At 56.7% G+C, this 24,350-nt stretch overlaps 2 protein-coding genes and 1 long non-coding RNA gene across 5 annotated transcripts in view; 1 reads left to right on the plus strand and 2 right to left on the minus strand.

Annotated features, from left to right (window-relative positions):
• The window catches only part of LOC140000122 (protein YIF1B-like), a 159,383-nt gene that overhangs the window by 110,845 nt on the left and 24,188 nt on the right, over positions 1 to 24,350 (minus strand). The window lies entirely within an intron of this gene.
• Positions 873 to 11,351, plus strand: LOC140000163 (maestro heat-like repeat-containing protein family member 7). Its single transcript, XM_072029942.1, has 5 exons — positions 873 to 998; positions 1,273 to 1,410; positions 1,589 to 1,765; positions 2,122 to 2,450; positions 11,345 to 11,351. Exons 1-5 carry the CDS (start codon positions 873 to 875, stop codon positions 11,349 to 11,351), a joined length of 777 nt encoding a protein of 258 aa, XP_071886043.1.
• LOC140000124 (uncharacterized) lies at positions 16,996 to 17,617 on the minus strand. The gene is made up of 2 exons (XR_011805412.1): positions 17,485 to 17,617; positions 16,996 to 17,123 (listed from the first exon to the last, which is right to left on the minus strand). It is a non-coding gene; the product is annotated as an uncharacterized lncRNA (long non-coding RNA).

Consider the following 24,350-nt stretch of genomic DNA (forward strand, 5'->3'; position numbering starts at 1 on the left):
AGAGGCTGGACATCATCCTCACAGCCCTGGAAGCTTTACAAGACTCCAGCATCCATGACAAGCAGGGGGCCTGCAGCGTGCTGGACGCAGCCTTGGAGGACCCTGACTACTGGCTGACAGATGTAAGTGGCCTGTGGCCATGGCCCTGCCCTTGAGCTCTTCCAGGCGTGGTTCCTCTCTCCTTCCCTGCCTCCCTCCCTGCCTCCCTCGCACATCGGGGTCTCTTGGGCTCCAGAAGCCACCTGAAGCCAGCAGAGAGCAATGGAAGGGGCCAAAGTTTGAGTGGCAGCTGTGGCAATGGCTGCGGTCTGCTGGCAACACCATTCCCACTTTGTCCCCCAAGGTGCCAACGATCCTGGAGTGCATCAGGAGAAACCTGGGCAGCATCCACACGGCATCGGCGCGGCAGTGCCTGGACTCCCTGCTTCTCCAGATGACCAACATGATGCCCAGGGAAGAAGCCAAGAACTTGCTGCAGTTCTCTCCGCCACGTGACAGGTCCTGGCCTTAACATCCTTGAGGGCTTGTTCCGCGTCGGGAGATGCACCTGGAGACTCTCTGCTTGCCACACCAATGGCAAAGAGCAGGACATCCCCAAGGAGCACAGCCCTCCTTCCCACCAATGTGTTCCAGCCCTACTGGGCCAGCCAGGGCTGCAGCAGCCCAGCTGTCCAAGGCAGCCCAGAGTCCCCCTGCCCCCAGGGAACACCAGCTCAGCCCCCTCCTGCCTGCCCAGGCTGGGCCCTCAGTGCTCCCCAAGTCACAGGGGCTGCAGGACAGCCTGGGTCCTCTGGGGCTGGCCCAGTTTGTGGCCCTGCGGCTGAGGCAGCCTCACTGACAGAGTATTCTGGGCTTGCAGCACTGACCTGGCCATGTGGGAGGTGATCCTGGCCATGCCGAGGACCTTGGAGAGGGTTTTAAGCATCATGATGGAAGACTTGCCACTGCGCTACTGGTACACCGCAGTCACCAAAGACACCTGCATCCGTCGCTTGGCTGTGAGTTCCCAGATGAAACCTTGCTCCCAGCAGGGCTACGTGTGCCCCTTCAGGCACACAGGCACAGCCCTGTGCCCATCTACCCCCAAACTGCCAGCTCCCGCAGGACGTACGGACACATGGTCCCTGGGGCCAGCAAGCCCCCGTAGCTCCCCGCGCCTGGTGCCTCTTTGGTGCCAGCTGGCGCTGCCCCATCCCTGCCCAAAGGTGGGAGAAGAAGAGGCTGCAGGGAGCCCTGCAGGCCCTGCCAGGCTCTCACTGCTCTTTCTTGCAGATGCTGGCCCAGAATCACATTTCTGAGGAGGACTTTGGTAACCCAGTGCACCTCCAGAGCTACCTGAGGCACCTAATACCAATGATGCGCTTTTTGGTTCTGAAAGGGCTCTGCACCGTGTCAGAGAGCCCTGAGAAGGTGAGCGGGCCATCGTCAAGCAAAGCCATGTTGGCAGCCTGGGGCTTTGCTCTTCTGCCCTCCCGTCCCTCCCCGCTGCCAGGAAGCAAGGCAGGAGGCTGGTGCTCAGGAACCAGAGCCCTTTGCCCAGGGTGGTCTCTCACTGCCTCACGGAAGGGAAATGGTGTCTTTCCTACAGGCAAGGGAAATTCAGATCCTGCTGCCAGACATTGTGGAGGCCCTGCAGGACACCAACACAGACGTGGTGCTGAAGGCCCTGCCTGTGCTGAGAAACGTGATGGCTCATGTGGAGAGGTGGAAGGACAGTGGCCTGGCTCTGCAGCTGGCTGAGAAGCTCCTGCCACTCTTTGACCACGTAAGTGTGCTGCGGGAGCCCGAGCCCTCAGCTGGGCCCCCTGTAACGAGGGCTGCCCTTCAGCCCGGCCCTGTGGGCAGCACTCAGGCAGGGCCTTCCCAGTCTCCTCGTCAGCCCAGGCGCTGGGGAGCTCTGCTTGGGCATGGCTGGTGCGGCTGGTGGCGAAAGTGGGGTGGCTGGCGGGCAGCCTGCGATGGCAACCGATTGCGTTGCCCTTCACGGGCACCAGGCCTTGCAGCTGCCCCTGAGCAGCTCCTCTGGGAAGGATCCAGCACTGAAGCATCTCACAGTGCTGGGAGCTCCCTTCACATCGGCCACGCTAATGCTGAAATTCCTCCTGTCCTCCTCCCTGCCAGGCGTCCAGCCAGGTGCGGGAGCACTCCATCTGCCTCTTCCAAGCCGTGGTGGAGGCTGTGCTGTGGCAAAGGAAGAAGGAAATGAAGAGGACAGTTCACAGGAGCCTTCTCCCACTCTACATTCACATGAGAGACCAGAGTGAGAGCGTAGCAAAGGTACAGATCTCAGAGCTGAGCAGTTATGTGGGCAAGGGTGTGCTGATGCCACAGGGTTGCTCTGGGGGATCTCTGGCCGGCAGCATGAGCTGCCTCCGATGGTGGCTGTCCCGTGGCCTTGCCTTGGCCACTGAACCCAGTGCACGCTGCCCCCCACCACAGCCTCCCATAACGCGCTGGGAAAGGCTCGCAGCCCTGCCAAGAGGAGGGGACAGAGGGTCTCCTTCCCAAGGCTGTGCTGCTACCTCCCAACCTCTGCTGCTCCGCAGGCCTCTGGGGAAGCTCTCGCCGTGGCTGCAGAGTTTCTGCGACGCAAGGAGCTGAAGCGCTTGGCCCAGACAGAACAGACGTGGAGGATCGGGGAGTGCTTGGTAAGGACCCAACTTGGTTTGCCCCAGCTGGGCAAACGCGCCCGGCCAGAGCCCGCTGCCTGCAGCCGCATCCTCGCTCCCTTCCTGCCAGCACAGAGCCCCAGGGGGCTCTTCTGCAGGCCCCTCTGCCCTCCCTGCCCCCAGGATGATGGAGGAGACCCTGGAGAGGGTGTGCAAGCCCCGTGACCCTGCGTTCTCTCTCTCTCCAGCTGCAGCAGGACAGAGGCAGAGTAGAAGAATACCTGCAGCAGAGCCAGCCCTACCTGCAGGACACTCAGACCGACTTGCGACTTGAGGCCGTCAGATTCATTGGTGAGCCCAGCCCCTGGGTCCCTCTTGGGGCAGCCTTTGGCAGCCCCAGGCACTTCCCTGGCAGTGAGGCACAGCCCTGTTGCCCCCAGAGCCCCCCGACTGGGCCCTTGCTCCAGGGTGCAGGAGGGGGCACAGCCTGGCTGGCCAGGCCAGGGGCTGCGCTGCTGGGAGCGTGCTGGGGAGCGGGGCTCTGATGGGGTCTCTGTGTCTAGGTCTTGCTGCGCGCTACTGCGAGGACCAGAGCGAGGAGAAGCTGAATGAAATCCTCAGCGGTGAGTGAGGGCAGTGGGGGGTGTGCTAGGGCTGGGGGGACAGCGGCAGAGGCCCCCGTGCCTTGCCCTGCTCCAGGGAAATGCTTCGGGGCGGAGGAGCAATGCAGCCATAGGAACGAGGGAGAGGAGACGGGGTAGCCTGTGGTGTCAGGGAATGGCCTCCCAGCCTGGAGCTGGGCAGTGCCGCTGAAAGGGTTGAGTGTCCCTGAGGAAGAGTCAGGGGAAAGGGCAGTAAGGCTGACAGAAGGTGGGAGCCTGTTGTAGAGCACGCAACCAGGACGAAGAGGGAGATGAGACAGCCTACAAGCAGCTAGGAGCAGGGTCACGATTGCTAGCCCTTGCTCTCATGGGGAAGCACAATAGCGAGAGGAAAGAGTCCAGGAGATTCCTGGAGTGTGTGAATCCTCCCAAGGGATGGAGGCAGGTGGTGAGGGAACGAGCTTGTGAAGGTGCCCCACTTGACCTGTGGTGCGCAGGTGGGGAAGGACTGGTGGCTGCATTTGGGACATTGCTGAGCAGCAGCTTTCAAAGGATTCCTTTGTCCCTCCTGCTCCTCCTGGCCTGGGGAAGAGTCGAGTGGGGCTGGCATGGTCTGCAGGGGATGCCTGGGGATCTCTGCAAGGAGTGGGTTTTCATCTCTGCTCTTCTTTCTTTTGCAGTCCTCCAGCCTTCAGAGAACGACCCGGAACCCATGGTCCGTTCCCTGGCAGTTCAAACCACCCTGATCCTGACGTCAAGGCATACCGCAATGTCAGGACGGAGATTTCCACTGCCGTGTTGCCGCTAGCCCCGCAGCAGTCCTCAAAAGAGCAATATATATTTTAATAGAACTAGGTTGTTGTCTCGTTATTCCAGCAGCTCCTTCACAGTGACTCGGTGCCATGACGCTGAGCTAACTTGGAGGCCACCAAGGACCCTGAGAAGTTCCCTGTGTTCCCCTGAGAAGGCAACTTCCTTGTGAGGGGAACAGAGGGCCCTATTTGTTAGCCTGACCCTACCCGTAGGGAAGTCTGCTGCCTCCCTGGGGCTAGGGTCATGGACGTTGCCAGAAAGCTTCCCAACCTGGTTTTCCCCTCTGATTACTATCGTCTTTTGATAGTCCAGGCCGGCAGTGATACTACTGAAGATAGAAGCCTGAAGACTATCGAGCGGGACTTTAGGGGACTGGGACGGGTAGTGGATGGAGTGGGAGTTCAGGTGGTGTTTTTGTCCACCCCTACAGTGGCAGGGAGGGGTACAGAGAGGACTCACGACTCACTGGGATCCAGCAACTGCAACTCCTTCTTGCTGTCCTCTGTCAAACCTCTGTTCTCTACCACTAAGCTGTCCTCTGCTGGTCTCCTGTCCTCTGCCAGGCTGCTGTCCTCTACCGGGCTGCTGCCCTTTGACAGCAAGCTGTCCTCTGCTGGGCTTCTGTCCTCTGCCGGCAAAATGTCCTCTACCGGGGTGCTGTCCTCTGCCAGCAAGCTGTCCTCTGCTGGCCGGTTGCTGCCCTCAGAAGACCAGGTCTCCTGCCAGGCCAGCCTGGGCTGCCTGGGGGGCATGCCTCCCTCCTCATCAGATTCAGAAGGAGCCTCTGGAGTGGGAGAGTTCTCAAATAGAAAACGGAGGCTCCTTCGGGCAGGCGTGGGCTATGCTCGGGGACTCCTCGAAGGCCCAGTGCTCCTGCCCTGTCCGTCACTGCCGTGCACCGACGCTGAGGGTCCGAGCCACAGCTGCAGTCATATAAGGCGGACCCCTGGGGTGTCACCAAGGGAGGTCACCAAGGGTCCCATGTGACACGTGCCTGGGCTGGATGGGCCCCACCGGGCGCTGTAAGTTCGTGGGCGACACCAAGCTGGGCAAGGGGATCTGGACAGGCTGGATCAACGGGCCGCATCCAGCTGCGTGGCATTCAAGGCCAAATGCTGGGTTCCACACTTGGAATCATACAATATCCTGAGTTGGAAGGGGGCAGACCTGAAGGGATGAAAGACACGGTCTCCCGATGCCTCTTGAGCAGAAGGCCTTTATTGCCATTTTTCTCTGCTACATATACTTTCCCCGTAACCACATGCGCTGTCCACGCGCCCGAATCAGTCATACAATTCATTAGAGACCCTCAGCCACGCGCCTCAAGCCAGCCAGCAATTGACCACTGCGCAAAGCTCATCTTTAATGCTGTAGCCAAGTTAATTTATCTCCACCTTGTTCAAGTTTTTGTTACTAATGCCTAGTAAAAAAAGGGGCTTTAGGGCTTCGGGGCGACTACTTAAAGGATCAGGGGCACAGGTTGTGTTTGCCTCTGTCCTTCCGATAGGGGGGATCGATGCTGACTGTTGCAGGAAGCACGGCCGAAAGCACGACAGACACCAGTAGAGTCAGATCATGCTCCATTTTATTGCCCGAATAGCCTAACTTTTATAGAGAACTTAACAGGGGTGGACAGTGTTTCACACAAGGTTATTGGTCAAAAGCACTCAGACAAACAACTGCAAGAAAACAACCCCACTTGCAAGAAAACAACCCCCTTGTGATTAGCAGTCACATAGACCTTGTCCTTGAAGCCAGCTACTGGTAACAATATTTTTCTGAGTTCCTCAATTGGGCGATGTGGGAACACTGTCATGGGAACTTCTCATAGTTGCCCTGGTAGCTTGGTTTGCTCAGCTACAGCAAGCCATGGGATTTTTGCTGTTTCAAGAAATCCCTCAACAGCTGACAAGCAGACTCATCACATTAACACGTAGCTTCGGGACTGGCGCAACTGGTAGAACTTTGGGCTTGCTGATCATGGGAGGGTCTATGTGACACTGGCCTGCTACCACCAGATGAGATGCGCCTCCCTGTAGTGGTTTTACCTGGCAAGGTTTTGGTAGCACGGGGCCATAGGAGTGGCTTTTGTGAGAAGGATCTGGAAGCTGCCCCATGTTTGCTAAGGGCCCCTCTGCTGACCAGAGCTGAGCCAATAAGTCACAGAATCACAGAATCACAGAATTTCTAGGTTGGAAGAGACCTCAAGATCATCGAGTCCAACCTCTGACCTAACGCCAACAGTCCCCACTAAACCATATCCCTAAGCTCTACATCTAAACGTCTTTTAAAGACTTCCAGGGATGGTGACTCCACCACTTCCCTGGGCAGCCTGTTCCAGTGCCTAACAACCCTTTCGGTAAAGAAGTTCTTCCTAAGATCCAACCTAAAACTCCCCTGGCGCAACTTTAGCCCATTCCTCCTCATCCTGTCATCAGGCACGTGGGAGAACAGGCCAACCCCCACCTCACTACAGCCTCCTTTAAGGTATCTGTAGAGAGCGATAAGGTCGCCCCTGAGCCTCCTCTTCTCCAGGCTGAACAAGCCCAGCTCCCTCAGCCGCTCCTCGTAGGACTTGTTCTCCAGGCCCCTCACCAGCTTCGTCGCCCTTCTCTGGACCTGCTCAAGCACCTCCATGTCCTTCTTGTAGCGAGGGACCCAAAACTGAACACAGTACTCAAGGTGCGGCCTCACCAGAGCCGAGTACAGGGGGACGATCACCTCCCTAGCCCTGCTGGTCCCACGATTTGCGCCTCTGTGAAAGCATATTTAAGACAGGGAAAAAAAACGCTGCGCCACACAGCAGCTGGGAGAGTGAGAGGAGTGAGGAACGGCCTTGCAGGCGCCAAGGTCAGTGAAGAAGGAGGGGGAGAGGTGCTCCACGCGCCGGAGCAGAAGTCCCCTGCGGCCTGTGGTGAGGACCCTGGTGAAGCAGGTTGTCTCCCTGCAGCCTCATGGAGTACCACGGTGGAGCAGGGTTCCACGCTGCAGCGCGTGGAGGAGACCACGGTGGAGCAGGTGGCCCTGCACCGATGGAGGCTGCGGCCTGTGGAAGACCCCTGCCGGAGCAGATTCTGGGTCGGACCTGTAGCCCGTGGAGAGGAGCCCACGCAGGAGCAGGGGGTCTGGCAGGAGCTGCTGCCCATGGGGGACCCAGGTTGGAGCAGTCTGCTCCTGAGGGATGGACCCCGTGCTACGGACCCATATCTGGAGCAGTTCTGGAAGAGCTGCTGCCTGTGGGAAGCCCACGCCAGATCAGTTCATCAAGGACTGCATCCCGTGGGAGGGATCCCACAGCACAGGGGGCGAGAGTGACCGAGAAGGAGCGGCAGAGAAGAAGCACTATAGACTGACCATAACCCCCGTTCCTTCGTTCCCCTGCACTGCTCGGGGGGAGGAGGTGGAAGAGGGTAGACGGGGGAGAAGGTGCTTTTGGCTTCTCTCCTTTGTTTCTCACTTCTCTAGCTTGTTAGTAATAAGCAATAAATCTTACCATCTCCCTATGCTGAGTCTGTTTTGTCCGTCACGATAATTACTGTGCCATCTCCTCGTCCTTATCTCAACCCTTGAGCCCTTTTCATCGTATTTTCTCCCCGTTCCTCTTTGAGGAGGGGTGAAGCTCGGCTGCCCACCCAAGTAAAACCACCACACTCTCTCAGAGAGGGGTAAGGATTTTTGCTCAGGACTTGGCAGGGCTGATAGATAGGGCTTTAAACTAGAGTCGAAGGAGGAAGGGGATAAAACCAGACACACCGCTGATAAGCTGAGGGATGGTGCGCTAGAATCAGAGGGACGGTGTGCTAGTGAGGTCCTGCGGTCAGCTCCACAAGGCGCAGTGTGTAGGGAGGCGCATTTGAAGTGCTTCTACACAAACGCAGGCACTATGAGGAATCAAATGGATGAGCCAGAAGTCTTGGCCCTGTCCCACAGCTACGACATCATCGGCATAAGTGAAACCTGGTGGGATGAGTCCTGTGGCTGGTGTGTGGTGGAATTTTCTCCCAACAGAGGCAAACAGCACCTCTGTAGCCCTGCCATGTCACACGACCTCGCTTCCAGTGGCCACACACTTTATTTTTCTGACACGTATTCAACTTGCTGTCGACCAAAACCCCCAGATCCCTTTCTGCAAGGCTGCTCTCCAGCCTCTTCTGCTGGCCCTAAGTGGAACCCTGGGGAACCCCACTAGGGACTGGTCAACAGCCTGATGCAACCCCATTTCTGTAACCCCTTGAGCCCAACCCATCAGCCAACTTTTCACCCTAAACCGCATGTATTTATCTAGCCGTACAATGGACATTTTGTCCAGAAGGATACTGAGAGAAACAGTACTGAAAACTTGATGGAAATCCAAAACCTGGCATCCCTTGCTCAACTAGACGGGTGATGTTGTCATAAAAGGAAATTAAGTTTGTTAAACAGGACTTTCCCCTCATGAACCTGGGTGGGCTGTGATCAAGGACTGCATTGTCTTTCCGGTGTTCTTCAGTAATGCCCAGAAGAGTTTCTCCGTATTTTTACTAGGCTCTGAAGAGAGACTGGCGGGTCTGTAATTATTGGGCTCTTCTTTCTTGCCCTTCTTGAAACCTGTCACAATGATTGCCAGCCTACAGTCAACTTGGACCTCTCTGGGCTCCCAAGACCATTGAAAAATAATTGAGAGAGGTCTCACAAGGACATTAGTCGGCCCTCTGAGAACCCTGGAATGAATCCCCTCAGGCCCCGTAGACTCATATGCATCCAGTGTGGGTTTGGCTAGGAGGTTTTTGTTACCGCACTCATGGCCCCCCAACTCTGGGCCCCTTGGGTCCCAGAGCCCATCATTGCTCTTGAAGACAGAGGCAGAAGAGACATTAAATGGCTCTGCTTCGCCTATGTCTGTGTTTGTGAGGTGACCATCCTCAGCAAGTAACGGACCAATGTTTCCTCTAGCCCTCCTTTAGCAGTTCACATCTTCAATACACATATTAATGTATATATCTGCGTTGTTGCCCACACTACTAGCCAGCTTCACCCCTGAGCTTTGCCTGCACGAATTTTCTCCCAACAGAGGCAAACAGCACCTCTGTAGCCCTGCCATGTCACACGACCTCGCTTCCAGTGGCCACACGCTTTCTTTTTGCACTTAAGCTCTAGAAGAAGATCCCTGCTCAGCCAAGCTGGCCTCCTGCCCCGCCTGCTTGACTTCCAATATTTTGGAATCGCCTGCTCCTGTGCTCTTAGGAGGTCGTGCTTAAAAAGATGGACCCCGATACCTTCCAAAACAGCTTCTCAGGGGATCTTCCGAACTAGTTCCCTGAGCAGCCTGAACTCTGCCCTCCCCGTGTCCAGAGTTCACAGAATTGGAGGGGTTGGAAGGGACCTCAAGAGATCATCGGGTCCAACCCCCCTGCCAAAAGCAGGCGTACTGGCAGTTTTCCTCCAATCGCCAAAGATTTTTAAATGTGAAGTGTCAATAGAGAGCTATTTGTGTTTGTATGTTCTTTCTTTGAAGTCTCTGATGTCTGGGGGTTTCAGAACAACTGCTAACAACTAGTAACTGTTATGACTTCTGAATGGGACACTATGCAAGCCCCTGATATCTGGCCAGGCGGCCAGGAGATTAAGGAGAAGAAAGAAGCTGAAGGATGGCTAGAAGACAAAACTTGCAGGGAACGCTGTGTAAGCTTTTGACATGCTGCCAAGGAGTACAAAGGGGAAGGACAAGAAAAAAAACTGAGAGGAAGACTACGAGCCTTCAGCATGAAAGACCCCCAGAGACCCCCAGGGGGACCACCAGAGACTGATGCGCATGCTCCAGTAGGAGGGTTTGGATCCCGGAAGCTAATTATAATAACCCATTTTTTTTAGAAGTAGTAATGAATATGTATCAGCCTAGGAGCATAAAAATCAGCTGCTTGATGTAACTGGTGTGCGTCCTGGTGGAGCAGAGACTCCCGGCGCACCCAGCGCTGTTTGCTTACCTCTATTCCTTTAATAAATTGTAAACTTTGATTATAATCCTATTTTGAAGACTGAGCCATTTATAACACAAGCAACAGGTCTAGGATGGCACCTTTCCTTGTTGTCTCCCTCAGTAGCTGTACCAAGGAGTTGTCATCAAGGTGTGTGAGGAATCTCCTGGACCTGCTTGTATCAGCTGTGTGGTCTTCCCAGTTAACGTCTGGCAAGTTGAAGTCCCCCATCAGGACAAGGGCAGTTGAGCTAAGAGAGGTCTCTCTTAGTTGCTTAGCGAATAATTCATTGGTATCGCAAACACCCACTGCAACATCCAAGTGATTGCTTTCTCCCTTAATCCTTACCCAGAAGCTCTCGGCCACGTCCTTGTGCCAGCCCCTTGCCTCGCCTGCCCTGCCTATCCTTCCTGAAGAGCCCATACCCGTCCATCACAGCACACCAAGTCTCGCTTGTTCTGGGATGGAGCTGAAGCTTCCAGCTCCTCCTGCTTGTCCCTCATGCTGGGTGCATCGGTGCAGAAACATTCCAAATGTGCTCCAGTGTACCCAGCGTGGCATGGAGCAGGCCGAAGGATCTCGCTAGCGCACACTCCCTCCCATTTTGGTGTGCCACTTAGAAGATTCTGTCAGGACAGAACAATAATGGATGATGCTCAGAGGGCCTTACGGGGCAAGTGAGCTTTCCAGAAACACCTTTTACCCTGATCTCCTGGGAGGCAGCAGACTTCTCCATGGGTTGGGTCAGGCCGGCATATGCGGCCCTCTGTTCTGCTCAGAAGGGAGTCACTTATGACAGTAACCCTTCTCTTCTTCTTGATGGAGGTGGTCGTGATACTGGGGAAGGCTGACTTGCCCTAGAAAACCCCTCCAACCTGGATGGACCTTCATGCACATCATCGTTTGTGTGTCCATTACTTCCAGAGTCTGTTGTTTCAGGGCACCTGAAAGGAAGGTGAGGTAGGCAAGGAGGGGTTCGCCTGCTGCCCCGAGCAGATCTAAACTTCCATCCCTTCGTCACTGAGATGCACTCCTTCTGCCTGATGGCCAGAGGGTAGGGGATCCTCCATTTCCTCTGCTGTGTCTGCCTGACGCATCTGTCCCAGGGCTGGCACAGTACAGTTCAACCTTCTCCGACTCCCTGGTGCTCCTCAGCCTGCCCACCTCCTCCCGAAGCTCTGCCAGGAGGCTGAGCAGTTCTTCTACCTGGGCGCACCTACCACAGGTGGACTCACAGGATGGGATGTCAGGAAGAATTTCTTCATGCAAAGGGTGGAACCGGCTGCCCAGGGCACTGCTGGAGTCCCAGGCCTGGAGCTATTAAAGAAATAGCTCCTTTAATAGCTCCTTGCACTTCTTGGTGCAGGTGTTAACGGAGCCAACTAGGAAAGGTGCCCTCCTAGACCTGTTGCTAGAAAACAGAGAGGGTCTGGTGGGAGATGTGGTGATTGGTGGCCGCCTCGGTCATAGCGACCATGAAGTGGTTGAGTTCAAAATTTACGGTGACAGAAGGAAAAGTGCCACCAAAACCTCATCCCTAGATATGGGGAAGGCGGACTTCAGGCTGCTCGGGGAACTAGTCAGCAAGGTCCCCTGGGAAGCTGCTCTTGAAGGCCTTGATGTCCACCAGTGCTGGTCACTCTTTAAGCGATGCCTCCTAGAAGCACAAGATCAGGCAATTCCTAAATATCACAAGTCAGGCAGGCGTGGCAGGAGGCCGGCGTGGCTGACCAGGAACATTCTAATGGAGATTAGGCGGAAACAGAGAGTGTTTCGCTACTGGAAGGAGGGCCAGGTGACATGGAAAGAATACAGGGATGCTGTTCGTGTCTGTAGGAAGAAAATTCGTGTGGCTAAAGCACACCTAGAGTTGAAGCTGGTTGTGTCTGTGAGAGAAAATAAAAAGGGTTTTTTTAGATATGTGAATGGAAAAAGGAGAACTAAAGAATACATAGGGCCGCTCCTTGATAGGGAAGGTCTTCTCACAGACGATGACATAGGCAAAGCAGAGACGCTTAACGCCTTCTTTGCCTCTGTCTTCAATGCCGATGATGGGCTTCGGGACCCAGGGTGCCCCGAGCTGGAGGACCGGGACGGTGGGGATGACAAACTCCCAACCGACCCTGAACGTGTGCGGGATCTGCTACTCCACCTGGATCCCTACAAGTCCATGGGTCAGGATGGGATTCATCCCCGGGTGCTGAAGGAGCTGGCGGACGTCATCGCGGAACCTCTCTCAATTATTTTTCAACGATCCTGGGAGTCTGGAGAGGTCCCGGTAGACTGGAAGCTGGCAAATGTTGTGCCGATTTTCAAGAAGGGTCAGAAAGAAGACCCTAACAATTACAGGCCTGTCAGTCTCACATCAGTGCCTGGTAAAATCATGGAGAAGATGGTTCTCGAACGTATTGAGGCGCACCTGGGGGACAATGCAGTCATTGGTCCCAGCCAGCATGGGTTTGTGAAGGGTAGGTCCTGCCTAACTAACCTGATTTCCTTTTATGATAAGATCACCCGTATGGTGGACCAAGGGAAAGGAGCTGATGTGATTTTTTTGGACTTCAGCAAGGCTTTTGACACGGTTTCCCATAGGATCCTACTGGACAAAATGTCCACCATACAGCTAAATAAAAACATCATACGATGGGTGAGCAATTGGCTAACGGGCAGGGCCCAAAGGGTTATGGTGAATGGCGCTGCGTCAGGCTGGCGGGCGGTCACCAGTGGGGTCCCTCAAGGCTCCATTTTAGGGCCGGTACTTTTCAATATTTTTATAAACGATCTGGATGTAGGAATAGAAGGCATTTTGAGCAAGTTTGCTGATGACACCAAACTTGGAGGAGTTGTGGACTCTGTTGAGGGTGGAAAGGCCTTGCAGAGGGATCTGGATAGGTTGGAGAGCTGGGCGATCACCAACCGCATGAAGTTCAATAAGAGCAAGTGCCGGGTCCTGCACCTGGGACGGGGAAACCCTGGCTGCACGTACAGACTAGGCGACGAGACGCTGGAGAGCAGCCTAGAAGAGAGGGATCTGGGGGTCGTGGTAGACAACAAGTTGAATATGAGCCGGCAGTGTGCCCTGGCAGCCAGGAGGGCCAACCGTGTCCTGGGGTGCATCAAGCACGGCATCGCTAGTAGGTCAAGGGAGGTGATTGTCCCGCTCTACTCTGCGCTGGTGCGGCCTCCCCTCGAGTACTGTGTGCAGTTCTGGGCACCACAGTATAAAAAGGACATGAAACTGTTGGAGAGTGTCCAGAGGAGGGCTACGAAGATGGTGAAAGGCCTGGAGGGGAAGACGTACGAGGAACGGCTGAGGGCACTGGGCCTGTTCAGCCTGGAGAAGAGGAGGCTGAGGGGAGACCTCATCGCAGTCTACAACTTCCTCGTAAGGGGGTGTCGAGAGGCAGGAGACCTTTTCTCCATTAACACCAGCGACAGGACCCGTGGGAACGGAGTTAAGCTGAGGCAGGGGAAGTTTAGGCTGGACATCAGGAAGGGGTTCTTCACAGAGAGAGTGGTTGCACACTGGAACAGGCTCCCCAGGGAAGTGGTCACTGCACCGAGCCTGACTGAATTTAAGAAGAGATTGGACTGTGCACTTAGTCACATGGTCTGAACTTTTGGGTAGACCTGTGCGGTGTCAAGAGTTGGACTTGATGATCCTTAAGGGTCCCTTCCAACCCAGGATATTCTATGATTCTATGATTCTATGAAATGCGTGGACTTGGCGCTAAGGGCCGTGGTTTTGTGGTGGGCCTGGTGGTGTTAGCTGACGCTTGGACTTGAGCTGAAGGCCCTTTTCCAAGCGCAAGGGTTCTGTGACTCTTTCACTGGTTGAGTAGGCGCCATGCAGTCACCGGGCCCAGGGAAAAGACGTCCTTGGTGGCCTCCAAGTTAGCTCAGCGTCATGGCACCGAGTCACTGTGAAGGAGCTGCTGGAATAACGAGACAACAACCTAGTTCTATTAAATATATATATTGCTCTTTTGAGGACTGCTGCGGGGCTAGCGGCAACACGGCAGTGGAAATCTCCGTCCTGACGTTGCCTTATGCCTTGACGTCAGGATCAGGGTGGTTTGAACTGCCAGGGAACGGACCATGGGTTCCGGGTCGTTCTCTGAAGGCTGGAGGACTGCAAAAGAAAGAAGAGCAGAGATGAAAACCCACTCCTTGCAGAGATCCCCAGGCATCCCCTGCAGACCATGCCAGCCCCTCTCGACTCTTCCCCAGGCCAGGAGGAGCAGGAGGGACAAAGGAATCCGTTGAAAGCTGCTGCTCAGCAATGTCCCAAATGCAGCCACCAGTCCTTCCCCACCTGCGCACCACAGGTCAAGTGGGGCACCTTCACAAGCTGGTTCCCTCACCACCTGCCTCCATCCCTTGGGAGGATTCACACACTCCAGGAATCTCCTGGACTCTTTCCTCTCGCTATTGTGCTTCCCCATGAGAGCAAGGGCTAGCAATCGTGACCCTGCTCCTAGCTGCTTGTAGGCTGTCTCATCTCCCTCTTCGTCCTGGTTGCGTGCTCTACAACAGGCTCCCACCTTCTGTCAGCCTTACTGCCCTTTCCCCTGACTCTTCCTCAGGGACACTCAACCCTTTCAGCGGCACTGCCCAGCTCCAGGCTGGGAGGCCATTCCCTGACACCACAGGCTACCCCGTCTCCTCTCCCTCGTTCCTATGGCTGCATTGCTCCTCCGCCCCGAAGCATTTCCCTGGAGCAGGGCAAGGCACGGGGGCCTCTGCCGCTGTCCCCCCAGCCCCAGCACACCCCCCACTGCCCTCACTCACCGCTGAGGATTTCATTCAGCTTCTCCTCGCTCTGGCCCTCGCAGTAGCGCGCAGCAAGACCTAGACACAGAGACCCCATCAGAGCCCCGCTCCCCAGCACGCTCCCAGCAGCGCAGCCCCTGGCCTGGCCAGCCAGGCTGTGCCCCCTCCTGCACCCTGGAGCAAGGGCCCAGTCGGGGGGCTCTGGGGGCAACAGGGCAGTGCCTGGGGCTGCCAAAGGCTGCCCCAAGAGGGACCCAGGAGCTGGGCTCACCAATGAATCTGACGGCCTCAAGTCGCAAGTCGGTCTGAGTGGCCTTCAGGTAGGGCTGGCTCTGCTGCAGGTATTCTTCTACTCTGCCTCTGTCCTGCTGCAGCTGGAGAGAGAGAGAACGCAGGGTCACGGGGCTTGCACACCCTCTCCAGGGTCTCCTCCAGCATTCTGGGGGCAGGGAGGTCAGAGGGGCCTGCAGAAGAGCCCCCTGGGGCTCTGTGCTGGCAGGAAGGGAGCGAGGATGCGGCTGCAGGCAGCGGGCTCTGGCCGGGCGCGTTTGCCCAGCTGGAGCAAACCAAGATGGATCCTTACCAAGCACTCTCCAATCCTACACGTCTGTTCTGTCTGGGCCAAGCGCTTGAGCTCCTTGCGTCGCAGAAACTTTGCAGCCACGGCGAGAGCTTCCCCAGAGGCCTGCGGAGCAGCAGAGGTTGGGAGGTAGCAGCACAGCCTTGGGAAGGAGACCCTCTGTCCCCTCCTCTTGGCAGGGCTGCGAGCCTTTCCCAGCGCGTTATGGGAGGCTGTGGTGGGGGGCAGCGTGCACTGGGTTCAGTGGCCAAGGCAAGGCCACGGGACAGCCACCATCGGAGGCAGCTCATGCTGCCGGCCAGAGATCCCCCAGAGCAACCCTGTGGCATCAGCACACCCTTGCCCACATAACTGCTCAGCTCTGAGATCTGTACCTTTGCTACGCTCTCACTCTGGTCTCTCATGTGAACGTAGAGTGGGAGAAGGCTCCTGTGCACCGTCCTCTTCATTTTCTTCGTCCTTTGCCACAGCACAGCCTCCACCACGGCTTGGAAGAGGCAGATGGAGTGCTCCTGCACCTGGCTGGACGCCTGGCAGGGAGGAGGACAGGAGGAATTTCAGCATTAGCGTGGCCGATGTGAAGGGAGCTCCCAGCACTGTGAGATGCTTCAGCGCTGGATCCTTCCCAGAGGAGCTGCTCAGGGGCAGCTGCAAGGCCTGGTGCCCGTGAAGGGCAACGCAATCGGTTGCCATCGCAGGCTGCCCGCCAGCCACCCCACTTTCGCCACCAGCCGCACCAGCCATGCCCAAGCAGAGCTCCCCAGCGCCTGGGCTGACGAGGAGACTGGGAAGGCCCTGCCTGAGTGCTGCCCACAGGGCCGGGCTGAAGGGCAGCCCTCGTTACAGGGGGCCCAGCTGAGGGCTCGGGCTCCCGCAGCACACTTACGTGGTCAAAGAGTGGCAGGAGCTTCTCAGCCAGCTGCAGAGCCGGGCCACTGGCCTCCCTCCTCTCCACATGAGTCATCACGTTTCTCAGCACAGGCAGGGCCTTCAGCACCACGTCTGTGTTGGTGTCCTGCAGGGCCTCCACAATGTCTGGCAGCAGGACCTGAATTTCCCTTGCCTGTAGGAAAGACACCATTTCCCTTCCGTGAGGCAGTGAGAGACCACCCTGGGCAAAGGGCTCTGGTTCCTGAGCACCAGCCTCCTGCCTTGCTTCCTGGCAGCGGGGAGGGACGGGAGGGCAGAAGAGCAAAGCCCCAGGCTGCCAACATGGCTTTGCTTGACGATGGCCCGCTCACCTTCTCAGGGCTCTCTGACACGGTGCAGAGCCCTTTCAGAACCATCAAGCGCATCTCTGGTCTTGAGTGCCTCAGGTAGCTCTGGAGGTGCACTGGGTTACCAAAGTCCTCCAAAAAAATGTGATTCCGGCCCAGCATCTGCAAGAAAGAGCAGTGAGAGCCTGGCAGGGCCTGCAGGGCTCCCTGCAGCCTCTTCTTCTCCCACCTTTGGGCAGGGATGGGGCAGCGCCAGCTGGCACCAAAGAGGCACCAGGCGCGGGGAGCTACGGGGGCTTGCCGGCCCCAGGGACCATGTGTCCGTACGTCCTGCGGGAGCTGGCAGTTTGGGGGTAGATGGGCACAGGGCTGTGCCTGTGTGCCTGAAGGGGCACACGTAGCCCTGCTGGGAGCAAGGTTTCATCTGGGAACTCACAGCCAAGCGACGGATGCAGGTGTCTTCGGTGTCTGCGGTGTACCAGTTGCGCAGCGGCAAGTCTTTCATCATGATGTTTAAAACCCTCTCCAAGGTCTGCGGCATGGCCAGGATCACATCCCACATGGCCAGGTCAGTGCTGCAAGCCCAGAATACTCCGTCAGTGAGGCTGCCTCAGCCGCAGGGCCACAAACTGGGCCAGCCCCAGAGGACCCAGGCTGTCCTGCAGCCCCTGTGACTTGGGGAGCACTGAGGGCCCAGCCTGGGCAGGCAGGAGGGGGCTGAGCTGGTGTTCCCTGGGGGCAGGGGGACTCTGGGCTGCCTTGGACAGCTGGGCTGCTGCAGCCCTGGCTGGCCCAGTAGGGCTGGAACACATTGGTGGGAAGGAGGGCTGTGCTCCTTGGGGACGTCCTGCTCTTTGCCATTGGTGTGGCAAGCAGAGAGTCTCCAGGTGCATCTCCCGACGCGGAACAAGCCCTCAAGGATGTTAAGGCCAGGACCTGTCACGTGGCGGAGAGAACTGCAGCAGGTTCTCGACTTCTTCCCTGGACATCATGTTGGTCATCTGGAGAAGCAGGGAGTCCAGGCACTGCCGCGCCGATGCCGTGTGGATGCTGCCCAGGTTTCTCCTGATGCGCTCCATGATTGTTGGCACCTTGGGGGACAAAGTGGGAATGGTGTTGCCAGCAGACCGCAGCCATTGCCACAGCTGCCACTCAAACTTTGGCCCCTTCCATTGCTCTCTGCTGGCTTCAGGTGGCTTCTGGAGCCCAAGAGACCCCGATGTGCGAGGGAGGCAGGGAGGGAGGCAGGGACGGAGAGAGGAACAACGCCTGGAAGAGCTCAAGGGCAGGGCCATGGCCACAGGCCACTTACATCTGTCAGCCAGTAGTCAGGGACCTCCAAGGCTGCGTCCAGCACGCTGCAGGCCCCCTGCTTGTCATGGATGCTGGAGTCTTGTAAAGCTTCAAGGGCTGTGAGGACGATGTCCAGCCTCTCAGCAGGGAAGAGATGTCCTCCAAACCACTGTGGGAAGAAGGAGGAGCGAAGACATGCCTCACTGAGTGTCCCAAGGGTGCTGCTTAGCTGAGCAGCAAGGGCAGCTCTGGAGAGAGGGCCCTCGGGGGAAGGGGTGAGGATGGGGCATATGGGGCCAGAGTGCTGGCCCTGCAGGTAACCAGGGCTTGCTGGTGGCCAGGAGGGCTGGAGCTGCTGCCGGGACACAGGGGAGCAGCCTTCGCATAGCCCCAGCCTGGGGACAAGAGGAACCCTCTCAGCAGGGCGAGTGAGGCCGTGCCAGCCCCACCGGTTCTGGACCCCTTTGCTCACACGAGATGCCTGCTGATGCTGCGGACAAGATCCCCAGCAAGGCCAGAGCTCATTACCTTGGCAATTTCACACGGAGTTGATGTTGTAGGAAACGGGTATGCTGTGTCCTCCAAATTCTTGTGTCTCTCTGCATAATTTTTCATGCCGTTTGTCTGTGAGCTTTCTAAACAGGGGGCAACACCAAAGAGTCAGTAGGGAAGAGCATCTTTGCCAACAAGCTTGCCAAATGGTGAAAAGCACTTTCACTAGGAATGGCTGAGGAGGGAGGCTCAGACCCACGGCGAGGAGAGTGGTGGGCAGGGATGTAAAGCACAAGGTGAGGAGTGCTGGGAGCAAGAGGGACCTCAGGGATGATGCAGAAGGAGGAGAAGCAATGGCGTTGGGTGCCGTGGGGGTAGCAGCGTGTCACAGACCCCCTTCTGCTCGGGGTCAGGATGTGCAGGAAGCCCCCTGACACCTGCCTTTAAGACGGCAGGGAGCAAACAGTCAGGGAGCATTCTGGAGGGCGTCACCATCCCTGGTGATGCACGGCTGGCTCTGCTGTTCACTCCTCGGGGAAGATGCCGTTTGGGAAGTGCTCATCGATTGATGGCTTAGACTGGGGGACACCACAAAACAGCGTGGTAGGTGATCTGGGGAGGGTTGGGAAGGACAGCAGCAGAGAACTGCTCCTGGACGGCAGGTGAGCGTCTAGCTTCTGCGGAAAACGATAGCCAGAATGCTGCGGGAAGCTGCTGTGAGGAGCCGAGGAGGCCAGGGAACCTGGCAGAATTCCGTGAGCAGCCTCCACCAAGCACAAAAACAATCCTTCACAATACTCAGGGAGAACAGGCAGACAAACCAGCAGATGTCTGTGTGCAGATGGACATTGCCTACCACACCTTCTTACCTCTTCCTTCTCTGACGACTGTGTACATGCGATGAAGACTTTCCAAAGCTGAGTGTCTCATGGAATCATCGCCACTGCTGAAAAGCAAGAGGTGGCCCAGCAGCTTGCCCAGGATGGGGATGCGCAGGTTGAAATCTGTGGGCTCATCGTTGCCATAGTTTTCAAAGTTCCCTAAGATCTGTTTGAGGAAGGGAGGAGAGACAAAGGGCTTAGTGGAGGCAGAGCCAGCCCCTGAGAGAGCACGGCCTGGGGAGGGAAGAGCAGGGGCAAAGGAGGGACGAAGACCCTCAATTCACAGTGCTGAGGCACTCACGTGCGTTGAGGGTTGCCTCGCAGGCACCCTTGCATGGCAGGATGCTCTGGGATGCAGGAAAGGGTGGAAAATTCCTTGTGCCTTACCTTGATCACCAAATACCAGCGGATGAAAGTAATCAGCCTCTCAATCACATTCACAGCGCTCTCACGCACAGCTGAGTTTTTGGAGACAGCAAAGTCCAGCATCACCTGCGAGGAGAGAAGTTGCTGGGGGTTGACAGCGGTCTGCAAATGTGACCTGAGAGGATTCTTTGGAAATTCTTTGGAAATGCCAAACCTTCAACATATTCTGCATCTCTATGTTGAAACTGGCGATGGGACAGTTGAGTACGAAGCCCTCCAGCATGGTGTCCATGGCTTTCATAGTCTGCAGGGAGGACAGAAGAGCATCGAATTATTTCTGTGGCCCTCCTCACCCCCAGGAGCTGGCTCTGAGCCCCTCGGGAGTTCAGGGGTGGCTTTGGGGCTAAAAAGCCACTGCGTGCAGACCTCCTGCAGCACAAGATCAGGTCGGGGAAGGGGCGAGGCTGGGAAAGCAAATCTGGGCCCCGGCCCTGCACTGGTCTCTGGTTGTGTCAGCACGGGGAAGCAAGGCAGCAGCTCAGCAGGACTGGGGGTGCCGGTACCTCACCCAGCACATACCTCGGCGTAGAGCACTCCTGTCTCTGGCACATCTGACTCGGGAGGCAGAAAGAAGATGCTCTTGAAGCACACACGCAGGAGTCTCTTCTTTTTGCCATGCAGTGCTGTCGGCACGGTGTTGCTGAAGGAGAGAGAGAGAGGAGCCTGTTGGACGCAGTGCCTCGAGGCTTATGAAGGAGGACACGGACCTCCCTTGGCCAGGCATCCCTGGGAGGGACGGGCAGCCTCCCTGCCAGCTTCAGGGCCACCAGGACATTGCCACCAGGGGCTGGGCACGCACCTGAGGAGGGCGACAGTCTCCATGGCCTTCTGCCGGAATGCTGTGCGCAAGCTGTCCATGGGCTCCTTTTCCAGCAGCGCCTGCAGAGCACAAGCAGGATGAGACCTTGGAGCCGCCGGCACCCAGCAGCAGCAGAGCCAGCGCTGCCCCAGCCCTCGCCTCCCAGGGGGCTGGTGCCGGGGGGCCTTGCCCCTTCCCCAACCCGCTGCGCATCCTCTCACCATGATGTTCTCCACCAGCTTATGTTTGCTGCAGAAGCCATGCAAGTTCAGCGGCACACCCCTCTCTGTGACACATGTGCACAGATCGCAGATTTTGCTGAGGAACAGCATCTTCTGCTCCTCGTCGTCCTGGCAGCCACAAAGACACCAACAGAGCATTAGGGGGACACCCACGGCCAGCAGGACCAAAGCCTTGAGGGGTCTGGGGCTGTGTGGGACCCCTGGAGGGCAGCGCCAGGAGCACAGCTGTGATGCAAGCGGCTGCCATTACCTTTTCTGTGCCTCTGACATACGCCCTGATGAATTCCACGGCCTTGTCTCTGCACAGTTTCCATGCCTTACCTGGAAAGGAGGAAAGCAAAGAGTGCTGCAGAGAGGGGCTGAATGCAGGGGTGAGGAGAGGAAGGGCCCCAGCCCCAGAAGGCCGTGGGGAGGCCGCGGGGATGCCCAGAGGCTGCAGCAGCTCCGCTGGGAAGAGAGGCTGAGGGAGCTGGGCTTGTGGAGCCTGGAGAAGGCTGCGGGGGGACCTCGCTGCGGCCTCCCCGTGCCCAAAGGGGCCTCCAGGAAAGCTGGGGGGGGATCTTCATCATGGACTGCAGCGACAGGACAAGGAGTGACGGCCTTAACCTCAAAGAGGGCAGGTTTCTTTCGGACAGGCAGGGATTTCTCTCCTTCACGCCCAGGGCAGTGAGGCCTTGGCGCAGGCTGCGGTGCCCCCTCCCTGGCACTGCCCACGGCCAGGCTGGGTGGGCTTTGGGCAGCCTGGGCTGGGGGGAAGCATCGTGATCGCCGAGGTCCCCCCCAGCCCAAAGCGTCCTGGCATTCTGTGGTGCTGCGGAGGAAGCTCGGCCCCGTCAGCCCAAGCGCCGCTTTACCCAGGGAAGGAGTCCTGGAGTCAGGCAGGGGTCTCTGTGTCCCCAACCCTCCCCACCCCATCCCTAAGACTCACTGCGATCCAGCAGCTGCGACTCCCCTTCAGAAGCAGCCTCTGGAGAGGGAGAAACAAGGATAAACCGGCGTCTCCTCTGGGCGGGCGGTTGCGGCATTGTGGGACGTGGGCTATGCTCGGGGACTCCTCGAAGGCCCTGTGCTCCTGCCCTGTCCGTCACTGCCGTGCACCGACACTGAGGGTCCGAGCCACGGCTGCGCTCTTATAAGGCGGAGCCCTGGGGTGTCACCAAGTGACGTCACAATGGGTGCCACTGTGACACGCGCCTGGGCTGGGTGGGCACCCATTGTGACGTCAGTTGGTGACACCCCAGGGTGCTGCCTGACGCGAGCGCAGCCGTCCTGCTTCCCAGGACGTGGCTGAACACCGCTCGTTGATGGGAAGTAGAGAATAATTTTTTTTCCCTCTCTCCGTGCTCCCGCGCGGACTGATTGTTTCTTTTGTTTCGTTTTTTTTTTTTTTCCTCCCCATTCCCTTTCCATTTAATTAAACCTTTCTCATCTCAAACCTCGAGTTCTCTGTGTTGTATTTTCTCCCCCTTCCTCTTTGAGGAGAGGGGGAGTGAGAGAGCGGTTGTGGTGGAGCTCGGCTGCCCACCTGAGTAAAACCACCACACTTTGTCCCAGCAGCTGCGGTGCCTTGTGAGGGGCTGGGGCTGGGGTGGCCGTGCCCAGAGCCCTGCAGCAGCCTGTGGAGGGCATTGCCCTGGGGCCAGCCCAGCCTGGGCTGCTGGGCTGGGCTGGGCTGGAGAGAGGGCAGGGTGGTGGGGAGAGGTGGGCAGGGGCCGGGCTGGGCTGGGCAGTGCCCGGCAGAGCACTTTGTTGACTTTGATGACTTTCACCTATTTCTTTGAGGACTGTAGACACCCGTCTCTGTTCACCACCTTGCTCTCATGCCAGCATTTCCATCATTTCACCAGTGTCTCATCAACCCTCCCCAGCTGCTCCTTCTCACACAAAGCCATGCTCTGATCACAGACGCTCTTTGGGTGACCTCTGGCAACGCAGCACAACACTCTGAGGGACAGTTCTTCCTCCTCGTGGCCAGCACCAACATTCCAAAGTGCACTTTGTGGCAGTTTTTTCTCTCCTACTCTTTTCTACTACAAAAGAAAGCTCCATCAGGGTGGAACCCCCTCCTAAAGTAGGCATCCCAATCCATCAGGCTCCTTGCGGCCTGTCAGCCAACCAGACAGAAGTCACCGCACCAGCATCTTCCAAGCCATGGGCCTGCTGCTGTCCAGTCATGGACTCAAGCAGAAGGGACAGGACAACCCATATGTGGGCCTTCTTTCTGCATGGGTCCTCCTGGGTATGTAGGCAGAGGGGATCCCACAGTCAGCATGCCAGCCAGGTGCCTTTTGCTGGCCTACCAGGGCCACTGGCAGATGTCAGCCGAAAAGTACCGATCCCAGCTCTAAGTCAAGGGTGACCTGCCACCTACAGACTGAAGTGACCTCTCAGTCCCTTTCTGTGACATGATCCTGCTGCTTCCCTATCAACTGCAGAGACAGAAGTGACCCCACAGTGACCACCACAGTCACACTCCCCTGCTGGTGCAGGAGATCCTGAGGCAGAGCTGAGCTCATCAGAGCATTCTCCTCCGTCTCCCCCTTGTGACCTACTAGCTGATCAGATCCATGGCCCTTCACATTCATCTTTGAATGCCATGTGACTGCCCAGTAAGCTCACGATCCCTTCCCTGCCCAAGAGGGCAAAGCACCTAAAGGTTAGGAAAAGGGTTAAAAGTGAGAAGGTTAATGTACGGGAATAGGGGCTTTCAGTGTTAGGTGTTCGTGTATGGGATTAAGGTTTCCCTTTCTAGGTTAGAGATTAATCAAATGTGTAGTGGGAGGGTAGGGTATTCTTCTTAGGATGTGTTCTGCTTAGGGTATGTGAAAGGTCTTTGGTTGAGGGTTTTGTTTAGGTCTGCAAGGGCTAAATAGAACATTTTAATGATTGCGTTAAGGGCAGGGATCAGGGTGAGCAAGACAGTAAAGGTAGGGGAAAGGGGCTATGGGCTGACTTTTTGCTTCGAGGGATATTGCGGTCAAATATTAGAGCAGAGTATTCCTGTCAGTGTGTGGAGAAGCCTTTAGTTTTATGGAATTCAGGTTACTGGCTAAAATACGGTAATGGCCTCACGTGACTGCTTTAAGTCAGCTTTAAAGTGAGATGAAAACTACCTGATCATTCTTACATCTTCAAAACCATTAGCTTCTGCTGTCCAAGCTCCTCTTCCCTCCCCAAAATCTCACATCTCTCCTGTCTAGGCTTATCCTGAATTCACTGTATCAGTCATCTTCTTAGAGGCAGCTTTCTGATGACTTTCATGAACACAGAGTATCTGTCTTACCTCTGCTGGCTACTCTGTTCCTGAGAAAGAAGCAGCTTCTAAGCCAGCATGGAGAAGGACACAAAGGGTCTGTAGGAGCACCTTGCACAATGTGCCCAGCAGCTCTGCAGCACCACAAATGTGCACATCCTGCCTACAAGTTTTGGTTCCAGAATGGCTCCTATGGATCCAGGGTAACTTCCCAGGCCCTTATGTATGCTTCAGTTTCCCCCAGGCATCTTGAAGGCAGTAGCTGCCTCTGTGTAGAAAACTGAAAGCAGCCCTGAAGGATGACTTTAGGCAAAAGCTGACACTTCTGACATAACCCCTATCCAAGACCTCTTCCTTTATGGGGCCTACCCAGTACTTAGGAAGAGTGGAACTCACAACCTGTATGCATAGCAGGT

This window comes from Anas platyrhynchos, chromosome 33, assembly GCF_047663525.1.
Source record: "Anas platyrhynchos isolate ZD024472 breed Pekin duck chromosome 33, IASCAAS_PekinDuck_T2T, whole genome shotgun sequence".
NCBI classification, from domain to species: Eukaryota; Metazoa; Chordata; class Aves; order Anseriformes; family Anatidae; genus Anas; species Anas platyrhynchos.